Below are 22,508 nucleotides of genomic sequence, written 5' to 3'. Positions count from 1 at the left end.
CTTTGCACGCCTACCATGCATTACAGGTTGAACTTCCTTAGCGTCTACATCTGAAATCCTCAATGCTCCAAAATTTGAAACATCTTGAGCCCAAGATGGTGCCTTTGCTGACTGCCAACTGCTTCTACAGTTGTAGAATTCTGAAAATTCTCAGTGCTTCTACAGGTCGAACCTCCCGTGCCCCAGGTCCATGCCTGGAAAGACCCTACTTCCTTCATCTTATTCTCTCCTGGCCCTTCCAGCTCTTCTCCTCCTCTGGGTCTCTCCCCACATGCCTAGTGTCCCACTGTTATTGCCCAGCGCTTTCCAGCACTGTGACAGCACTGGAAACATTCTCCTTCCCCTCCCTCTGTGCCACTCCACCCAGAGGCCAAGAAACTCAGAGGGGAAAGAAGGACAGAACCTGTGGTCCAAACCTGGAGGAGTCTGGCCTTGCCTGGCCTGGAATGGAGGTATTGATCATGAGCCAGGGGCATTGTATGTGGTAGTGATGCAGGAAGCCATGGCTGGGCTTGCCACACCCGCATCTCAGTGCCTGGTTTAAGTCCCAGCTCCACATCTGATTCCACCTTCCTGCTAATGGGCACCCCAGGAGGCATCAGATGATGGCTCAAACCGTTTGGTCCCTGACACCCACATGGGAGACCTGGGTGTATCTCCTAGCTCCCTGATTTGGTCAAGTTCAGCCCCTGAGTGCTGCAGGCATTTGGGGAATGAATCAATAGATGGAAAATCTCTGGGTCTCTGTGTATGTGTGTGGGTCTACCTTTCAAACAAGAGTGAATATAAAGAAATAAAAGGTTAAAGTGAAAAAAAAAAAAAAGAGGCGGTGGCCAAGGGAATGGCAGGCTCACCTTCCCCAGAGGGCATCCCAAGGGCTGGGTCCCTGCACCCCAAGTCACAATCCCGGCACAGGCTCGCAGGAGACAGGGGCTTCTGGGCTGAGCCCTCAAAGGCACGTGCTTGGATGGGGGAAGGGAGGATCTGTGTGCATCTGTATGTGAAATCAGCATCCATTTACATTTCCAATTTGAGGCCCTGGCTAAAAGCCTCTAATAAAGAGAAAGTCAGACAGATTTGCACTTTCCAGGAGGCCAATTATGAAAACACCTACAATTTAGGAAGGGGGAGAAAAATCCAACATTCCAAATCAGGAATGCCCTTCATCATGCCGCTCCACGCACGCTCAGATTAGCTTCTCTGCCACGCAACACGCTCGTGCTGCCTCTCCTGTCGCTAAGCAGATGGCCAAGCAGCCGTCTCAGAAGGTGCGCCCTTCACAGAGCTGTCATAGCCACAGAGGCCAATGCGGTCCACCCCCGGAGCAGCATCTGATCATTACCTGGCAAGGGTAGTGGTCATGGCAACGTCCAGGAGCGGGTGATGCCATGGCTCCTTCCGGCTCACCCACCTCCGTCATCAGAAGGGTCCTGGGGAACTTCCTGGCATCTGCTCTCTCACAGAGACAAGATCAGACTTATGCAGGGAGAGGGACAGAGAGGAGAGAGATCTTCCTGTGCTGATTCACTCCCCAAATGGTTACCAACAGCTAGAGATAGGCCAGTCCAAAGCCAGGAGCTTCTTCCAGGTCTTCCATGTGGGTTCAGGGGCCTAAGCACCTGGACCATCGTCACTGCTTTCCCGCGTGCATGAACAAGGACTGGATAGGAAGTGGAGCAGCCAGGATTCAAACCAGCATCCGTGGTGGCAGCCTCTGAAAGTGGACCTCTCAAAGGAGGTGAAGCAAAGCTTCAGCAAGATTGCTGCAATGCTCAGTGGAGAACTGAGACAGGAACACAAGACATGGATCTCCTGACACCTGGGATGTCAGACCCAGTAGTGACCTCAATATCTGTTTAGCCCAAGCCCTCTAGGACACATTACTTTGGTTGCTCTTCTGTTGGACTCCTGTTCATGTGTTCCATGTGCCATTTCTGTGTCCTCACCTCCTTCCAATCTCCATGGGTTCTCGACCATGCATCCAGTCCCCGTGGGCCTGCTCACCCACTTCCTCCACTATGACTCCAGAAAGTACTTTGTGTGTCTGGTGGAGAGTCAAGCCAAGCTCACCCCAGGACAGAACACACTTTCCAGCACTATACTGTCCAGCTCACTATCGCAGAGACAAAGCTCTCCATCCTCCAGCAAAACCGGGAGCCAGTGACAGCCAAGACCCAGCCGTTCCTGCAGTCCCCACCTACACTCCTGCTGGCGTATCTTGCCAACAAGCGATGGGCTCCATCCTCTGGGCCTTGGGCCCACTGGCTGGCTTCAGATCTGGCTATAGCTGGCCTTCTCCCAGGTACCTATCAGAAAACAGGCAGACCCTCCAGGGTTCCAGACTGTAGATCCAGAAGCCCCTTCACTTTTAGCCAAGAAGAAAATTGCCCCTGAGGTTCCTAGCAAGTGCAGGGTGTGTTTAGCCAGAGCTTTGTCACTGGGACAAAGAAGCTAGGGCTCTGTGCCCAGCTACAGAATCAAAGGGACTGTGAGCCTCAGGGCTGGGATGACACCTTGGTGCCACAGCAGACCAGTTCAGGCAAGGCCCAGCGTCTGGACTCCTGCAACTTTCCATGGTGGCATGCATCTGTGTGTGCATGTGCTCCAGCATGTATGTGCACACATATGTGTGTAAGTGGGCATGTGCTTAAACATGTTGTACGAGTGTGTGCAACTGTGTGCATGTATGCATATGTGCCTGTATGTATGTGAGTGTGTGCACATGTGTTTTCAGATAACATCTCATGTGGATGTGAAGATGGGGAGGTGACATGTGGAAAGCATTCTACTAAGGGGGACAAATCACTTGCTCCTCAACCCATGTGGGAGACTCACATGAAGGTTTTCCTTCTACCCTCATCTGGAGCGCAGCACCCCTGGACTGCATTGATCCCTGACATTCCCTGAGTGGTCACTTCTGCCTCTCCTCCCTTCGCGGGCCCTACATGTGCTGGCCTCTACCTCGAATGTAGCCAGGTGACCTTTTCCACTGATTGTCTCCATTCCTCTTTGCTCTCCTCTGTTGCTGTCCATCCAGGCTGCTGAACCCTCCAGGGTAAGGACCACACGGGGTCTTGCTGGAGGTGAGAGGGGTGGAGGTGGGGGGTGAGATGACCCGGTGAGTGCTGAGGTCACGCCCAACACCCTCCTGCACTGGGAACATCCTCAGGAATGCAGGAGACAGGTGTGTCTGTGTTCAAGCCTCCCACCCCCTTCAGCTGCAGGTGCCACAGAATGCTAACCGCTGGCCTCCTCCTGCTTCCCTGCAGTTCACAGCTACACAGCCAAGCGTTACAGCCCAGAAAGCCGATTGTCATCACCAGTGCAGTGAATGGGCTGCTCTAGAGGGCAAACACTGTTCTTGGCTCCCTCCTTTACTGCGTTTATTCTCTCTGTCCTCTACCTGCCTCTTCCCACACATTTGGATTGGATGGTGCAGGTGCTAAAGGATGGTCCACCCTCCTGGATGCTTAGATGTGATTAGGGGAGGGTTTTTTGGAAAGATTCTAAGCAGAGAAAGAGAGAAGAGGGTAAGAGAGAGGGAGAGAGAAAAGAGGAAAGGAAGGAAAAAAGGAAGGAAAGAAGGAAGGAAGGAAGGAAGGAAGGAAGGAAGGAAGGAAGGAAGGAAGGAAGGAAGGAGAAAATTTGGGAGTGCAGTCTTTTTTCTTTTTTAATTAATTGATTTGTTACCTTAAAAGGCAGAGCAACAAAGGGAGAGAGAGAGAGAAAGAGATAGAGAGAGAGAAAGAGCTGGTTTACTCCCCCAGTTGGCTACAGTAGCCAGATCTGGACCAGGATAAAGTCAGAAGTCAAAAACTTCATGTAGGTCTTTCACGTGTGTGGCGGGGATCTAAGGGCTTGGACCAGCCTCTGCTGCTATCCAAGGTGCATTCGTTATTGAGATCTTGGTGGCATAACGAGCAGCCAAGACTCAAACCCATGTTCCCGATGTGGGATGCTGGCATCCCAAGTTGTGCTGCAATGCTGCCCATCCCCAACCTGGTCCTAGTGAGGGAGCAAGCTGTCAGGCAGTAAAACAGTCTGCATTTGTCTAGGGCTTTATAATCTGTGACCTGACTTGACCGTTGTCAAGGGTATGGATCGCATGGGCAGCTCAGAGAAGCCCATAGCCCACACATGGCAGAGACAGGGCCAGAACCTGAGAGCCAGACATCCCCGGGCAGTGAGCACTTTGTGTACCTGCCCTCCTTATCTCCAGAAAGCTGCACCCTAGTCCGGATGCAGCCCCAGATGCATGGGAGCCATCAGACTCAAACCTGGAAGTGAAGTCTACTCTGGTCCCCAGAGCAGCCCCAACAGGCCCATTCCTCCTTGCAGGCATTGACTACCGCGTGAAGACAGTGACTGTGGACGACTCCCAGGTGGCCCTGCAGCTGTGGGACACCGCTGGGCAGGAGAGGTGAGCAGCTGTCCCCACAGAGCCTGGCCTTGGGAGGGAAGGTGACATGTGCCTGATCCACAGCCCTTCTTTCTGTGCTAGGTACCGCTGCATCACCCAGCAGTTCTTCAGAAAGGCCGACGGGGTCATCGTCATGTATGACCTCACAGCCAAGCAGTCCTTCCTGTCTGTCCGGCAGTGGCTGAGCAGTGTGGAGGTGAGGCAACCACCTCCCGGGGAACCCTGGGCTTGCTCTTACCACTCCTTCCTCTCTGCAGCCTGCTCACCTGGCCCTCGATGCTTTGCAAAGCCAATTCACAAGGAACAGCCTGGTTCATGCATCATCTGTCCTTGCAGCCAAATGCCCATGGCAGGCTGGTCACTGGGAGCTGCCTTGGGCTGTGATGGGAGACCTCTGGCAGGACCCTCTCATGTGAGAGTACCAGGCAGGGCCTCAGAGAAGTGACATCCCCTGTGAATTGAGAACAACCCTTAGGACATTGCTGTCTTGCGTCTCACCTGCAATGTGTCGCCTTGACCACCTGTGCATTTCTCCCCAGCCACTTCAAAACCAAGGGTCGTGTAGATGAGTCACATCCCGTAGGATATCCCAGCTCTTCCACCACAAGCTCCCTCTGGGTTTCTTTGATTTGTTCAGAACACTTGCCAGGTCCTGTTCAGAGTCTGGGGATTATAGCGATAAATGAGACACAAACAAAGCTCTCATCCTCCAAGAGCCTGACATTCTACCACCTGCAGCACCCACCATGCCCTTACTCATCATGTTGTTGTCAGTGGCAGCTTCACCTACTCAAAGGTTCTGCTGGAGTCTGGGGCTCCTGAGAGCAAGCAGCAGCAGCTGGGAGAGTAGCCCAGGGACTCTCATGCAAGAAGTGCTCGACAGAGGTCAGATGAATGAATGGATATGCTCTGGCTGTGAAGGCAGAAACTGGAATTGTTCATCTCTTCATGCATTTGGACCTTAAGCTTTATGACGCCTCCAGCCCAAATCGGTTTTGGCTGGTGAGGCTATTCTCTGTCTCAAGAAACAGAATGGGTGCCAGATCCCAGAATTCTGTTGAATACAAAGTCTTTTTTCAAAATTACTTCACCTAAAAACCTTTTATGAGAAAAATATAAATCTTGAAATGCAGCAGTTCTTTCAGTCCCTAAGCTACCATCAGAAGGAAATGGCATGGGTGAATGTCGGGGGTGATGCCTGTTTAAACATTGGCATTTATGGCATACCTTTTCTTCCCTCTTCCCTCTCTTCCTGCCTCCTCCATTCCTTATTTTTATTAGTTGTTGTGGCAGCACCAGCAGATTCACCACTGTCCTCCTAGAAGCGAAGTACCAGGAGAGATGCTGGGTGGGGATTCCTCACCCATTGATTTTTGCACCTGCTTCCATAAAGCCCTAGAGTCCAACTGATGAGTTCCCTTTGGGGATGAAAGTTTGGAACCTTCACCCTTTCTCTCAGGCAGATGTGCTCTGCTTCCTTCAGCTTTGGTATCTTGTAAGTCCAGGTGCAATTTTGGGATGACAAAATGGGTTTCCTCTTGGAAACCACTCATCTGACATACCCATCTCAAGTGAAGGAATCAGGGTCACTGCTTCTCCTGGTCCCTCATTCTTTTCCTGGTCACAAGGCAAAGAATAGTCAACCAGTACATCTGCAGCTGGATGTCTGTTACAGCTGGGCAGTACCAGTTCCGTGCCTGGCATTAGAGGGAGTGAGTGTAAACCCATGCATGGAACTGTGCTCCCTGCCGTTGTCAGGGCTGTCACTTCTTAGGCACCTGTGGCACAAAGAGACCTGGAATCCAGCAGGAGAGAAGAAATCAGGCTGAGCTGGGTGGAAAAGGTTACGAACTCTCAGAAGGCCACCTTGAGCTACAGCTTGGGTGAGATTCTGGAATGTGTGTACCAAGCATGCTCACAACTGGAAAGAAGAGTATTGTTAACCCATGCCTTGCCCTTGCCTACTATAATGCCCCTTGGAAGCTGTGGTATGGGTGCAGGGAGTCCAGGCTGAGAGGCAAATCAATTCCTGATTAACTCAGAATTATCTGTAGGTGGCATTTTGCAGACCATTTGTAGCTCAAATTTTTCCTTTTTTAAAAATGTAAGAGAAGGTACAGTTCTACTCCCCACGGTGATGACTAACATCAGGTGGAGGGCTAAGCCAACCCAAACACCAGGGCCCCTTTTCTGTCTGTGGATGATCTAAGGGCCTAGAGGAAAGAACTGAAATCTTTGCCATAGACTTTTATGCTCGGCCCCTCACTCCCCAGCTTAAAGGAGCACATGTTGCTCTCCAGGGATCCTGCTCAAATGGAGACTGACTCAGCAGCAAGTCTGGGCTGCATTCTGAGAGTTGGCATTTCCAACAAGCCCTCAAGGGAGGTCAGTGCTGGTGATCCAGGAGGCCACCCTGTGAGCTGCATGCAGACACTTGTGCCTGGCTGTGTGTTTATCACGCAGTCTGATGCACTTGAAAGCACAGGAGGCTTTCCCACATCCCACAGCGGGCTGCGTGTCAAAGGTGTGCCACGGGGAGCATCAGAAATGCAATTATTCTCCCAGTTCTTGAAAAGCAAATTTATTCTGCCTTGGCAACCAGCGCTCAGAGGTGAGAGCTGATAGATGGAAACTTGACACTTAATTGATTCTGAGGGGGATTGGAAGTAATAAGTACTTTCTGGTTGCAGGACACCTTGCTTTCCCAGAGTTCAGAGCACTTTACCAACTCCCTCTCCTGACAAAGGGAGGGTACAGGACAAGTTTTAAACACAGCCTTCAAGGCCCTAAATCGTGTTGGGAACTGAAGGGTGGCCAATACAAAGCCAATACAAAGCCAGGAGCCAAGAGCTTCCTCTGGGTCTCCCATATTGGTGCAGGGGCCCAAGCACTTGAGCCATCCTCTACTGCTTTCCCAGGCCACAAGGAGGGAGCTGGGTCAGAAGTAGAGCAGCTGGTACATGAACTGGTGCCCATATGGGATGCTGGTGCCAGTAGGAGGAGGATTAGTTTACTGAGCCACAGCACCAGCCTCTCTCTGTTGTTCCGATGGCACAGTGTTGAGAGGTCTGTAAGTGAGAAAATCACCATGACTTGAATAAGCTGATAGACCAGCATCTCTGAACTGGAAGAACACTCAGAGGCAAATGCCTGCCACCGCTTGGGTCCTATGTAAGAAAAACGAAGCTCCAAGGTGTGGTGGAAGTGAGTTGTCTGAGGTCCCTGCCACTAGGCCCCTGGAACGGAGCTCAGCCTCCGTGTGGCGCTCTGATCTGGTCAAGATGCTGTCCCCCTCCCCACCCCATGACTGAAAACCACTCTGAAGAAACAGGTATCTGCTTTTGTTGAAGGTTGTCTTTGTTTCAGTCTCAACGCTGAATGTCCTTCAAGCTCAAGGGGGCCTGGCCCACGTCCCTCTTCCTCCCCAAGCTGCCAGCTAAAATCTCCGACTGTGATCTTGGTCCTTGGTGACAATGCACAGCACAGAGCAAAATATAGCCATGTGATTTTTTTTTTTTAAATTTCTTCCCCACATTCCAAGTTGAGCTCAAAGTGCTGGCAGTTTAAAATGAACTACACAAATAAATCTTGTTTTGACTCATAGTCCAGGGGGTGGATAAATATGGAAACCCTGAAGATATAATTTTGCAGTCATTTTTTTTCTTAGCATAAAGGCAATGCTTTAATGTGTTGCAAGAATTTTTTTTTGTTCTGACTTGGGAGAAATAGCAGTACTCTCCTAGCTGAGTGCTTTTTCTTGCCTCCCAGCAAACAGATATTAACACACACACACACACACACACACACACACACACACACACCCCACCCCAACAAAAGCCAACAGCTGCAGGTTCTAAGCTTGAATGCCAGTCCTCTGCACCATACTGACAATTCCAATTATTTAAAGTCAGAAATGGGTAATCTTCCAAATTTCAATGAATCTGGCCTTCCAATAAACTCTACTTCAGCAAGAGAAGCAGCTAAAATGATGGAAGACATTGAAGGGCTTCTGTCTCAGAGACCAGCTTTAGACATCTGGCTTGGAGATCAGAGAAGAGAGGAGCCAGCAGGCTAGCCACCCCAGGGGTGTGATGGCAGGGCCCAAGTCTCCCAGAATTAGCTCAGTAGCTAGGCTCTCCTCACTCACTTGGACCTGCCATGCTTGTGGAGATTCCTGCTGACTCCTGAAACAGAATCAAGCTCAGAGGTTGAACTGATCACAGGCTTGTCTTCTGGAGTCCCAGAGGTGCAGAGAGGCACCCTTGACCTTCCCAAAGGAAGCAGTGGTCCATCAGTGAATCACGACCAGCCTCCATCTGGCCAGGCATAGGTAGATGGGCTGAAAGCCTGGTTAGTAATAGAAAGCTTAGTTACCTTGAGATAGCCATCCTCATCCCAGCACCTTGCCATGCCCCCTAAGGCAGTCAGACTGACCTGGAGCCAGAGTGACTGTGACAGACAGCCCAGGAGAGCCCAAGGCTTTGCTGAGTGGCCAGTCTGGGCCAGTGGACGGAAAGAGATAACCAGAGTGCCACTGGAAGACAGAGGAGTAGAGAAAGCAGAAACCACAGCTGCGGTTAGGCCCTCCCTCGGTTTGCCTTCTGCTCCTTCTAGATGCTTCAGTTTGAATATCTAGGAAATACTTCAAATCAGAGCAAAGACCACCACTACCCATCCCCAAGGAACAGCACAGAGCCCAAGTGTTGGGCTCATGACTCACTTCCTCTTCCTCACACCAGCAGGCCACTCAGCCTATGCCATCTCCTTTTGGCAGGTGGAACACCAAAGCCACCACCACGCCAAGCAGCGACAGAATTGGGGTTAGGGTTCTACCCCAAGACTGCAAGTCTGATAGTCAGATCTGCAGAGAGCTCCCATGTCAAGCAAATATCACAGTCAGCACACAGCCATGCACAAATATCTCTCCCCATGTGCTCTGCACAGCAAGCCTTTGCACCACTTCCCTACTTCTTCCTCTTTTCTCCCTTTGCTATGAAAACCTCTTCTCGGTACAAGTCAGCACCACATAGTGCTCTGGGAGAACAGGGGTTACTTCTGTTAATCACAGTGCGCAGCTTGTTCTGTTGGGAGCCACAGCATTCTGGGTACATGGTAAGTGGGTCTCTCACGTTCAAGTAATTGGAATATGGTGCAATCCACTTAATGTCTCAGCTACAGCGCACATAACTTCATCTACATTGATGGGTTGGAAAATACCGTAAGAGCTTCTAGTGCCTTTTAGTGGTTATTGCAAACATGAATCACCAACTTACCAACGGATACCACTTTTAGAAAGTCATGAACACTAAACAGCAGAAGGTTCATTAGAAATAGGAACCCAGACAACAAATGTCAGAGAACCGTGGACGTGGATCCATTTATTGAAAAGGCCTCATCATTCATGGACTTTGCCGCCAAGCATTCTTCTGGATTCCTGGAGACTTTAATGCACCCATTTAGTCAAATGAGAATGTTTCTCCTCAGCTGGACAGCAATAAAAACAAATGTGCCTGTTAAAGACATGCGGGGCCTTCAATTCCAAGTGCAACTACATGTCTATCAGGTGCACTACGGACATCTGTCTGAAATGGTGAGGTAAGAACTGAGGACTGCCCACACTGTGGCTGGGTATTAATTAGCTTCTGCTAGCCTGCCTGCCTCTTCATTTAGTAAAACACTAAATCACCATTTAATTTGTTACCTAATTTTGATGAAAAGTCCCTGATGAAATGTTCCACCACAAGCAAAAATAATAACCTGTTGAGTTGTGAACACGACCGTACTTACAGGACCGCTGAACATGCAGGGTCCCAACAAGGACAGGGTCCTAGGAGACTAGCCAAGGTAAGCCTGTGGTGGCCATGCCACACCTGCTGGGGGGGTCCAGAGGGCTGGCACCTTGCAGAGAGCTGGTGCAGCTGTGCAAGGCCGGAAGTGCCCAGCAGCAAGGATCCATAATGCCTGAGTTGGACTTGATCCCAAGCGACAGGGAGCTCCTGTGTCAACAGACCTTGAGAGGTGGCACTTCTAATCCAAGCAGCCTCCAAGACAGCTCCAAGCCATGTGACATTAATTTTCTTGCTTCATTAGACTACACCTGCTCACTTACGTTGACCTTGAGAGACACTGTCCACCCTGGAAGAGCGTACCCTCTTCTCATGACCCACTCTCCTGAACACCTGCAGAGCCCATCCCCCATTCAAAACCAAAGAAACCTAGGGAAGGAGACACAGTCCCTGCAAAGATGGGACTGGGGAGGCGGGGCAGGTACCAGACTACCTTGCCAGAACTTGGTAGACAGGTTTTTGCCAAAGGTGGCGCTGCCTCTCAGCTTTGGGGGCTGTTGGTAGCAGCTGGGGATGCTCAAGACAGATTGTACCTTCCCAGCTGGCATCCCAAGCCTGCCCTTCTGGGGGCTCGTTTTGAATGCTTCTCTCATTTGGCGGGTTATCTGTTCCGCAGGAAGCTGTCGGAGACCGTGTTCCAGTGCTTCTGCTGGGCAACAAACTTGACAACGAGAAGGAGCGGGAAGTGCCCCGGGGCCTTGGAGAACAGCTTGCCAAGGTAAAGCGAGAGTGTTCCCAACCCACTCTCCACCCTCACCCCTGACCCAGGCACTTGGACACATGCCTTAAGAGTATTGGCAGGAACCTTCTTTGGAAGTCCCAGAAGAAGGAAGCAGCTGGGCAAGGTCCCAGTTCCTGCACCTTGACAGTCACAGAGTAAGGGTGGGCATTGGGCTTAGGGGTTAAGATGACACATGGCTCACGCCTCCCCCCAACATTGGAGTGCCTGGGTTCAAGTCTCAGTGGCATGCTTGACTCCAGCTCCCTGCTACTATGCATCCTGGGAGGCAGCAGGTATCCCTGCCACCCACATAGGAGACCTCTCATGGACACTTGGAGAGTTAACAAGCGGATGGGAGTCTTTCTGTCTCTTACACTGAAAGAAGCTTAATTTTGAAAAAATTTAAGGCACAGATCCTAAGACAGAGCTGGTTAGGACCCTCTAGGATATGGGGAAGTACCCTAAGCTCTCTTGGTTGGAATTCAGGAAAAACAGAGGTTGCAAACTTCATATCTGCTCTGACGCTTGAATCCCACCCTCTGCACTTGACCTCCAGCCATGAGAAACTCACTTCAGTGTGTTCCTTTAGACTGTGCTGTCGGAGAGCTCACCCTCCATGTCCGGATTGCTCTTCAAAGCTGTGAACCCCAGGCAGATTGTGGCATGTGGGGGGCGGGGGGCTTATGCTGGAAAATCTACCTTTAAAATAAGCATCAGGGATGGACATTTGGTACAGAGGTTAAGTCACTTGTGTCCTAGACCCAAGTGTTTGGGTTTGAGTCTTGTCTCTGCTTTTAGTCTAGCGTCCTGCTAATACACACCCAGGAGGTAGCAGTGACGGCTCAAATACTTGGGTCCCTACCATCCACACATGAGCCTCAGATTGGGCTCCTGCCTCTTGGTTTGGCCTGGTCCTGCTATGACTGGTGCAGGCATTTGGGTTGTAAACCAGCAGGCGGAAGATATTCCCCCCCATCCCTGATCTGTGTGTGTCTGTCTGTCTCCCTGTCTCTGTCTTTCAAATAAATAAATAATTAAAAAAATAATCATCTACCCTCCTTCCCAAGAAAGGACTGAGCCAGGCTTCATGGACACAGGGCAGCCACACAGGGCCCACCCTGTGGCTGCTTTCCTGGCCACGGTCTGGTTTCTGTGGAACCGTGTCTATGGGAAGAAGGGGGTTTAGCTGCCCTGTGAGTCCACAGCCTCCAGCAGGCTCACTCTACACAGACCCAGGAGCCCAGAGCCCAAGGCACATGCACATAGAATTGAAATTCAAGGGCAAAGGGAGTAAGAGGCCCAGCAGGTGTTTTTGAGGGCTTACCAGGGCAGTTAGCCATGTGACAACAATTCCAAAACCCAAAATGCTCTGAGAACAGGAAATTTTTCTTGCATTTCATCTAGTACAACAATGCAAAGGGAATTGGCTGAAGACTATCGGTGGTTTTTACCTCCTTTCAAGTGTTTAATCAAACCTGCCTCTTCTGAAGAAATATGAAATGTTTCTGGTTGTAAGATGACATCTCAGGCCCACTACAGACTGTGCTGGGTCACCACTCCAAAAACTCTAATCCTCTGGATACCAAAATACATCTGGATCCAAAGATCTCGGCTAAGGAAAATGATCCCATCTTCTTTTTCTTTTTTTCTTCCTGGTCAATGACAAAAGGGTTAGACACAGAGTTGAAGGGAGCCATTCAAACGTCCACACAGATCACCTGTGCTGGAGGGCAGATGTTGACTTCCTACTCTGGAGTCTGTGCCAGGTGACAAACTGGCAACAAACAGGGCAAAATGAACCATGTGTGGCTGAGGACCAAGAGCTGGGGGTGAGGCTGGACCCCCAGGGCTTGGCCAGGGAAAGCTGGATCCATTGGCAGCCAACAGGCTGCATGCCCAGAAGACATCCCGTTGGAAATAAGGTCTAGTACCATTACCATGGTGGTGATGAAACAAGCAATCTATTCATGCTGGTGAGAAATGGGATATGATGAACTTGGATCAAGAGACCCTACAACCTTCCTCACCCCTACACACACACTCAGCACAGCCTTGACTTGATGAAGTCAATGCTAGGAGACTGGCCAGCTCAAGTATTAATTAACTGGTGTACAGGAGAACTCCTACACAGGCACCTCATGACACCTGCCTGAGGCCCACAGTACACCTGTGTCTTGGAAAAAGCCTGCTGCTGGAAGCCCTGTCAGCCATTGAACCCTTGACCTGTGCAGGCCAGCCACATGCCTGTCCCCCGAGCCTTGGCTCCTCTGCTCCAGCCTTGTGTCTTTGTCAGCCTGGGGAAGCTGGGCCCGCAGGTGAATATGCAGGTACAGGTGCTGGAGAGGCCCATGAGGAAGTATGCGGCACCAAGGCAGGCTTTGCTGTTTCACTGTGGTCAGCACTCCCTCGGAAGATGCCTAGAGTGGAAGTCAAGCAGATGCAGAGCGCAGAGCGCAGAGCAGGCTGGAGGAGTTCAGGGGACTGTTGGAGGCAATGCGGGTGGCAGGTGAGTGTACTTCCCACCTCGCTGCTGTCCCCTCAAGTTCCCCCATCCTCTGTCCCTCTAATTCTAGGAGAACAACCTCCTCTTCTATGAGTGCAGTGCCTATTCCGGTCACAACGCTAAGGAGTCCCTGCTCCACCTTGCCAGGTAACCACCTTGCCAGGTAACCACCATCAGGTCTACCTGGGCCAGGGCCAGGCACAGGAGGCACACTGAGCTCTCCGGGGTCTGAGCAGCCTTCTGGAAAAACACCAGTATCCTGTTCCACTTTTCCCAGGGATCCTCCTTGATAACACAAATGCTCCTGAGGAAGGTCCCCTCTCAAGTCCCTCCACATACAGGGGTGGGAGAATGGGGAGGTGGTGGTGGTGGGCGGGATACATGAGCCTGGGATTTGGGGTACAGAACTGGACAGAGGAGGGGCTGGCACGTTCAATGATGACCACCTAAAGGGCATGTTCCTTAAAGTCCTCCCCAAAAATCAAGAAATCAAAAACCCACTGGGATCCACTGCCAGTCCTTAAGCATTCATTCACTCACTCACACATCAAGGCATTCATTTCACTCCATGCTTCCACCATCCACCTGCCCATTCATCCAGTGCTTCAGTAGTGCCCATTCTGCTGCACTCAGCACTCATTTTGGGGAGGGGAAGACATGCTGTTGTTGGAGTTATTAAGAACCAGGACAAGTCATTCTTGTCTTGGAGAGGTCACATGCCACAGAGGAAAGTTCTAGACTCTTCTCGGCCGTGATGCCCTGGACAGGGTTCCCTGATCTTGTCAGAAATGAGGTGGGAGCATCTGTTAGACCCTCCCCACCCACTCCCAGGGTTGCAGTGGGAATCAAAGAAGATGTTCCAGGTGCCAGTGCCTTGGAAGCATAAAGCAGAGGGTCAGACACTTGGCATTAATCTTAATACCTCATTTCTTGTGTCTAATCTGGAACTAGGATCAATGGCCTCTGTAAAGTGAACGACCATGAGATTCATTTGTGGGGGTTGGGAGGTCCCTCTGCCAAGGGCTGCTTCCCACAGCCAGACCCCCTGTGCCCTCCAGGCAGGCACAGGCTTGGGGGAGAGCAGGTACTCCTGTATTAACCTGACCACCACCACTCGCAACTGTGGGTGGCTGGCCCAGGCTGCCGGCTCCAGGGACCCGCAGCTTCTCTATCCACTCTCCTTGCCCCTCACCCAGGGTCCTCAAGGAGCAGGAAGATACAGCAAGGGAAGACACTATCCAGGTGGGCCGCCTCAGCAAGAAGAAATCCTGTTGCAGCTGAGAGGGGAGATCCCCCAGGGATGGCTCCCTCGTGCCCACCCACACCTGCAACTGCCGAGCCCACACTCGTCCCACCAGGAGGAACACCCACCAAAGCCCACCTGCCCAAATCTCTGTCCTGGTCAGCCACTTGGCAGCTTTGTGTAGAAGGCAGGGAATCCAGAGCTGCTCTGGGGATAGCTTGGTGTCTTCTCTCTCTCTCTCTCTCTCTCTCCCTCTTCTCCCTGGACCCCAGGTGCCCAGGCCAGTTATTTATTTATTTACCTTTCTCCCACTAATTTGTCTTCTCCATCTCCCATTCTGCATCCCCTTTCCCCTCTTTACCCTTAGGAGCCTTAGCCCTCTAGTCGCCATAGAAACCATGCTGGGAAGACTTGCTGCTTGCTACAAGGCCAAAGATGGCCCTGTGGGGCAATGCCAAGGGCGTTCGTTTTAGTACCTGGTCCCCACGGGCCTTGACATACTTCAGCTGTTGAGAGATAAAAACCAGACTCCTCCTCCTCCTCCCTCTCCCCCTTTCTTGCTGCTCCTACCTGCACCCCAGGGTCTCTGCACCTCAGAGCCCAGCCCCCTTGCTCAGTGCTTCACCAAGAACCCACAGCTTTCTTCCCACCCCCACCTGTGACCTTGACCCCTGGGGGAGGAGGGAGACAGGAAGCAGCTGGTTTCTTGCTTGCCTGCAATGACAGCAATGTACTGCACAGCACAGCAACCCATGCTGGAGGGCAACAGGGCTGTGGACAAGCCATTTCCTAGATGTTTCTTCAAATAGCACTTTGAAAAAATCATACGCGGGTTGTCCATAGGATAGATTGACAGCCAGGCAGGAGGCCTGGCACTAGATCCATGGTTACCAACTTCATTTTGTTTTATTTCACTGGATTCCAGAAGACTGTATTTAAAGAAACAGAAAGCATGTGACTGTGATATTGACCTTGTGCTGGTGCTGAGGGATGGGGCCGAGGGGAGCTGCTGGCTTCAGCGCCTCTCTGTGTTCCTTCAGCCTGGTGCTGATGGGGTCCTGGCCTCTGAGAGGGCTCAGGCTCGCCTAGCTGGCAGCAGGAGTGCTTGCCTTGGCCAATAGCTGGGAGGAGAGGATCACAAATAGCCCTCAGGCTGCAACCCAGGCCCACACAGGAAAGTGGCTGACCCACACAGGGAGTCAGAGGGGCACAGAGTGTCCAGGCAACCCCCAGCAGTGCAGGAGGTGGCCCAAATTCTTGGGCCTTTAACTCTAAAGTGAATCACTTACAGACTGTGCGCATTTGGATCATGTTTTTAAAGCTCTTCTAATCTCTGTGTTTCAGTTGGAAAGTTGAATTCATTTAATATAATTGATAAGATGGGATTTATGTCCTTAATTTTGCTATTTCTTTGCAATACATGACACATCTTTAAATTTATCCTTCTGCTTTTTTGTGTGAAATAGATATTTCCTAATGTGCCATTTAAATTCTCTTATTTATTACATATTTTTAGCTTTTTACTTAGTAGCTGCTCTGTAGATTCTTATTAATGTCTTAATTTATGACAACCCATTTGAATTAATACTAATTTAATTTCAATAGTACATAGTAAAGTTGCTTCTGTTAAGCGTATTACGTTTTATGTTATCACAAATTACATACTTATGTAATTTAAAAATTTTGTACATCAGTATAGGATTGTAATTATTGCTATATGCCATTGTCCTTTAAAACATAAAAATTGTACAGAGGAGTTATAAAAATGTGTTTATACTGTCTTTTATATTTAACTATATAATCACTTTTACCAATATCCTTTCTTCATGTTGATTTAAATTGATATCTCAAAAATTTTCATATCACACTGAAGAACTCATTTCTGGTACTTCTTTAATAAAAAATAAAACTTTAAAAAAAATTTAGTTTTATTTAGTTTTATTTGAAAAACAGAGTTACAGAATGAAGAGAAATGTCTTCCATCCTCTGGTTTGTGCCCCAACTTGCTGCAACAGTTAGAGCTGGGTTGGTCTGTAACCAACAGCCAGGAGCTTCTTTCAGGTCTCCCACAGGGTGCAGGGGTCAAGGGACGTGAGCCATCCTTCGCTGCTTTTCCAGGCCAGACGTAAAAGGCTGAATCAGAAGCGGAGCAGCAGAACATGATCTGGTGCTATGGACAGATGCCTAGACTGATATGCCAAGGGACAGCCTTTAGTATTTCTTTCTTTTAAAAATGTGTTTATTTATTTAAGTAGAAGAGAGAATGAGAGTAACAGTGAGTGAGCAAGCAAGAAATAGCTTCCATTGACCAATGCACTTCTGAAATGACACAACTGCCACCGATGGGACAGGATGAATCCAGATGTCTGCAACTTCAATCAGGTTTTCCCCTTGGGTGGCAGCGGCTCATACACTTGAGCCATCTTCTGCTGTCTTCCCAGGCACACTTCCTTCCCAGGAAATTAGATCAGAGCAGAATAATCAAGACTTGAATTGGCACTGTACTATTGGATGCAAGGGTTGCAAGGTGCAGCTTAACACACTCTGTGCCACAGTTCTGGTGCCTTTAGAGTTTCTTGTAGCGCAGGTCTGATAAACAAGGTCCTTCAGTTCTGTTTATTTGGACATATCTAATTTGTCCTTCATTTTAGAGGACAGTGTGCCATCTACTGTGATGATGCCATCCCACTGTTTCCAGCCACCATGGTTACTCATGTGAAGTCAGCCGTTAATCTCTGGGGAGCCCTTGTGCGTGATGAGCTGTTTCCTTGTGCTTTTAAAAGTCCTGTCTCCATCTGCCAAAAATTTGTCCAGTTATGAGTGTCTTTAGAGTTTATTCTACTTGAAGTCTGTTTAGCTCCTTATATATGCCAGTTAATACCTTTCATTATATTTGGGATTTTTGAGTCGTTGTCTCTTCAGATCTTCTTTCTCCTTTTCTCCCTTCCCTTTCCCTCTGAAGTTCCATTGCATGTAACGTGGGGTGCTTGCTGGTGTCCCTCATGTTTCTCAGGCTCTGATCATTTTTCTGCATCCTTAATGCTTTGTGTTCTTTAGATAGGATCGTTTCAACCGATTTAACTTCATGTTCACTGATCCTTGATTCTTTATTCTACCTGCTTAAACTGGACTGCTTGGTGAGTTTTCCATTTTTGCTATTTTTTTTTTGCTATTTTTTTCCAATGTAGATTTTCCAATTCAGATTTTCTAGAATGTGTTTCTTAATCGTGTCTAATAAGAGAGGAATCATTCTCACTTTCCTTCAGGTTTTTGACATGGTTTTCTGCATGGTCTTTGCAGATGTTTAAGATGGCTGAGGTTTAAAGTCCAAGATCTTGTGTTGATGGCCATCTGTCTTGTGCACACACCAAGCTCGCCTTGCCACTCCTTGCTTCCTTCCTGCTGCTCCCACACAACACAGCTGGGACCTGAGTATTGTTACTTAGCCCCACTTCTAATGTCCTCTCCAGTCTCTCTTGTCTTTGGCATCAAAGAAGGAAAGAGGCCCATGAGGTGTAAGAAATTCTCACTTCTACCTGAGTGTCTGGATGTCCTGGAGTCAATGAGCTACCCAGGGAACTGCCAAGTCCTTTGCAAGTGAAGGGAGGCCTGCAAATATTCACTCCGAAGGGAGGTCCCTGCAAATATTCACTCCAAGGGCATAGGATAGGGAAGCCTGAAAAGCAGGGAGAATCCTGCTTTTTTTTTTTAAGAAGTAACCTAATTACTGCAAAATAATGAAGTGTTAATACGCTTGCATACAAAACCTACCCCTAAATGGCTTGTTGGTCCTGGTTGTGACCACAGACCCAGCTGGGTTTCTGAAACTGGCCACCTCCTTTCCTTAATCTGAGGTGGAGGTACTAAAGAGGTTGGACAAATTCCAACCAGGTTCAAACCAATCTAGAGGGGTTTTTCTTTTTTGTTATTTTGCTTCATTGGTTATTCCTTTCCTTTTGACAGAGAGCAAAGTGTTGACATTGCTTTCCAAACTTCCTGCTCCACTTCCCAACTCTGTTGACATTTCTATTAATAGACATATTAATTATCAGCACGAGCAACAACAAAAAACACCCTAACTCCACCTTTCCACACAATTCAGTGCAGCCCATTTAATCCAAGTGCCCTACTTAACAGGCAGCGTGACTGCGAATGATGAGGGCTAGAAAGCTCCATGGTGCCTGGCAGAGGACACACGATCAAGATAAAACTGAAGAGCACAGACGACGTTGCATCATTTATCATCCTGGGACAGGGCTGACTCAGATCCAAGGATGGACCCTCTCACAGGGCCTGGACCTCATCAAGGTTCTCCCTCTGACTCCAAAGTGGTACTTGCAAGCTTATCTTAGCACCAGGAGATTCCTCTCCCAGCAAATGAGGTCTCCTAGGAACAGGCAGGCCTGGGCTATCATCATGAATTATGACTCGAGCCATCTGACCTATAAACGTGATTACTGTCCATAAAAACATTGCACCACTAACAAAAATTGCCTGAAGAACACAAACAGAGGATTTGCCTTTTTGTAACTTAGAAGCAAGGATTGAGACACGTGGAAGTCAGCATGGATTTGGGAAACATGCCTGTGGTGAATTGTGATTCTTTGAGACCAGCTAGTGCTTGGTCAAGGTTTATAGCGTCAAGGCCCCAGGCCATTCTGTAATGGTGCTAACAGTTGTACTATTCTGCAGGGTGCTTATTAACACAGAACACCCACAGGATGAACAAAAGACATCCTGGTCTCCCAAGAGGAAGAGCACACTTCTCTGTAGCCTCCCACAGTTTGGTACCATGTTCAGCAAACAGCGCCTGCCCCATAGGAATGGTTGCAAGCAGAGCAACATTTCTGGAAATCAAGGCCCACCTCCCCTGGTGAGCCACTCATTTGGAGCTCCAGGTTCCTGTGACCTATGTAGATGTCTGAGGTGGATGCCCTGCTTTAAACGAGGTGCTACTTCTGGCTTTTAACACAACATGCTGGAGATGGTTCCAGCTGCTGCAATGCAATTGCCTTTCCGACAGCATGGTACCCATCAGAGCATTCCATTTCATCAGCCCTTGGACTTCCCAGCTTCCAATAGTGACAGCTCAGTAATTCATTTGGACTTGGGCTGCATACCTCTGTGTGGCAAGGATGTTTCCCTGCCCAGTTGTCCTTCTCACAGATGTAGGACTGCCCATCCCAAAGAGGCTGTCTCTCCCAAACGCTTCTCTTAAGCCCCCAAAGAACTGCTCAGAATAATGACCTGCCCACAAGTAGCACAGCCTTGGGTAAAATTAAAACTGTGCCGTGCCCAGTGTCCAGCCCCCATGATCTGTAAAACCGTGCTTGTCAGCTTGCCTAACCCTTACCTCTCCTCCAGGATAGCCTGAGGGTCAAATAAAAACTATGGAGAAAACCTAGTGGAAAGCCTCTAAATAAATAACAGTTATTACATCATCATCTCTCTTCCCATGCCAAACCGAGCAGAACAAAACAGAAAAAAAGATGGGAAAATCCCAGGGCTCTTGGGAACTGGGTGAAGCTGGGGTCACAGGTAAAAGCACCTCTCATTTCCCCTTGAAAGGAGAATAAATAAAACTTAAAGTCCTTGAAGGCACAGGGTTTCATCTGGGAACATTGTGTTTCTTCCCAGTCTGCTTTGAAGTTGGAGAGGCAGCCAACATCACAGACTGAGAGGTATGGCCAGCAGAGTTTTGATCTCATTCGTTTTTGTGTTTTCCAGGGTCTTGGTACATAACAGAAACTCAGTGTGTAGATGAGTATGCTTGTTCCCCAATGGGATAGCACAGGATTCGTTTTTGACCTCACCTTTATAACGCACTTCCATGCTGGAATGCTAAAAGAGTTGGGGGAATGGGGTAGGTGTTTAGCCGAGCAGTTAATATGGATTAAAACACCTGTTTTCTTCTTTTTTTTAAATTTATTTTATTGTATTGTTGTTGACAATGGTTACAGTTAATTACGGTTAAACAGATAAAAAAAAGGTTCTGGGGTATAGGGAAGTGGGTAATACTATTATGTCCATATTGTTTCCATCATGTATCCGAGGTAAAGGGGAATATTGAGGGAGAAGCCTCACCCGGTTTCCCGCCCACCCCAAGTCCCGGATGTGGGGCATGCTCTGAGATATTTGCTCAAGTGGTTTTAATAGTTCTCCAGTTATGAATCGCTGCCAGTTTCGCTTGATGAGGTCGTCCACTGATTGATATGGTCCATCATAAAATACCTGTTTTCTTCATCTGAGTTCCTAGGTTTGAGTCCCTGCCCGAGCTCCTGATCCCAGCTTCAGACTGAGACAGACTCAGAGTGCTAGAGACTCTCACTCTCTTAAATAAATGAATGAATTTTTCAAAAAGCCATGGAAACTAGCAAAGAAGGGTTGGAGTAGAAGAGAGAGCCTGAGTTTTCTGTACCAGGAGGAAGGGTGGCTGACTTTGCCCCTGAACTTGGTTTGAGCTCCTCTGGAGAGGCAGGATCAAGGGCAGGGGCAATGCGGAGACAGAGGATGCCAAGGTGTCTCTAGGCAGGAGTGTAACTCAGATCTCTGCCCTGTCATGGCCCCAGCTTCCTCCCTGGACAGTGAGTACAAGACCCGGGCACTGAGGCATGTTCCAGAGAAATGGGAGATAAGCATGGCAAGACCCATTGCCACTGAGGAAACCTAGAGACCTGAGAGAAGTGAAGCACCAGAACTCCCCAAAGCTCACCTGTCCTTCCTCCCCTCCCCATCCCTTTCCCTATGGTCCCCTGTGAGGCAGGGGAGCACCTGATCCAAGGTGCAGCCCAAAGCTTCGCTGGTGTAGGAATTGATGCTGCAGCCTGGCCTGATCCTATAGGCTTCTCTTTCCCTGCAGGGGATGTGACCGGCTTTGCACACTGTGGGACTGCGTAAACTAGCCATCCCTATCTGATGGACTTAAAATATGCCAGGAGCCGGTGTCCTGAATACAAGAAACAGCCCAGCGAATGAAGCCACCTTTCCCTTCCTCTGCGTCTCCAGCCCCTGGTTCCCTCTCCAACCCTCCCTTTTCTGCCCCTTCCTAAAGCAGGTGCCTTGCATGAGGCCCAGCCACTGCCCTGCCCAGGGTCTCCCCTGCATGCCCTCATAGCTCCAACCTCATGACTTTCCTCACCAGGAAACTGTGGTCCAGCAGGGGAGGGCATGTCCAGAGGTCAAGGGCAGTGAGCAGCCAGGCTGGCTCCTGTGCTCTACCCTGGAAGCCCACCATCAGCTCCCCCCAAAGCCTTTTTACTGGGTGCTCTGGGAAGGGAGCTCTGGGAGACCCCCCCTCAGAGCCGTGTGACCAGAGATGGTTTGGCTCCCACGCCACCTGGGAGAGCTCCCAGGTGCCCAGCACCACAGCACTCCCAGCCTGTCTGCCCATCACGAAAATGTCTTCAACAGGAACCCTCCCTAGGCCTTGACCCACTTCCCTTGGCCTAACCCAATTTTCTGCAGCTACAAATGAAATGTATTCCCCTCCCGTCCCACAGCATCATCCCTCTGAGACTTGGGAAGTGGCCCTGCAGGATGGCCTCCGTGTATGGCAGGTGGCCAGCTCCCGGCCAGCACTGCAGCTGTTCCGCTTATGAGAGCAGCATTGCTGCGACATGGTGTTGCCCACCCAGGTCAGGTGATAGTTCCTAGAGCCCCGTATTCTCGACCTTGGAAATGCTTGATTTCACTCAGAAATTTTTTTAGAATTATTTGTCTGCATTTATTTTTTTACAGTTTTTTATTCTTATTTATTATCATTTGCAGCTATAGGA

The 22,508-nt window shown here is 49.5% G+C and overlaps 1 protein-coding gene across 1 annotated transcript in view; it reads left to right on the top strand.

Annotated features, from left to right (window-relative positions):
• Positions 1–14,971, top strand: part of CRACR2A (calcium release activated channel regulator 2A) — an 88,179-nt gene extending 73,208 nt beyond the window's left edge. Inside the window, exons 14-18 of the mRNA XM_058655856.1 lie at positions 4,339–4,420; positions 4,502–4,616; positions 10,883–10,984; positions 13,561–13,637; positions 14,687–14,971. Coding sequence (XP_058511839.1) covers positions 4,339–4,420; positions 4,502–4,616; positions 10,883–10,984; positions 13,561–13,637; positions 14,687–14,771 — 461 coding nt within the window. The 3' untranslated portion in view covers positions 14,772–14,971. The remainder of the gene's footprint in view (positions 1–4,338; positions 4,421–4,501; positions 4,617–10,882; positions 10,985–13,560; positions 13,638–14,686) is intronic.
• Positions 14,972–22,508: the final 7,537 nt, after the last annotated feature.

This window comes from Ochotona princeps, chromosome 27 (genome assembly GCF_030435755.1).
Source record: "Ochotona princeps isolate mOchPri1 chromosome 27, mOchPri1.hap1, whole genome shotgun sequence".
Lineage (NCBI taxonomy): Eukaryota > Metazoa > Chordata > Mammalia > Lagomorpha > Ochotonidae > Ochotona > Ochotona princeps.
Note: the sequence above shows the minus strand (reverse complement) of the source record. Positions and strands in the feature narration are given on the sequence as shown.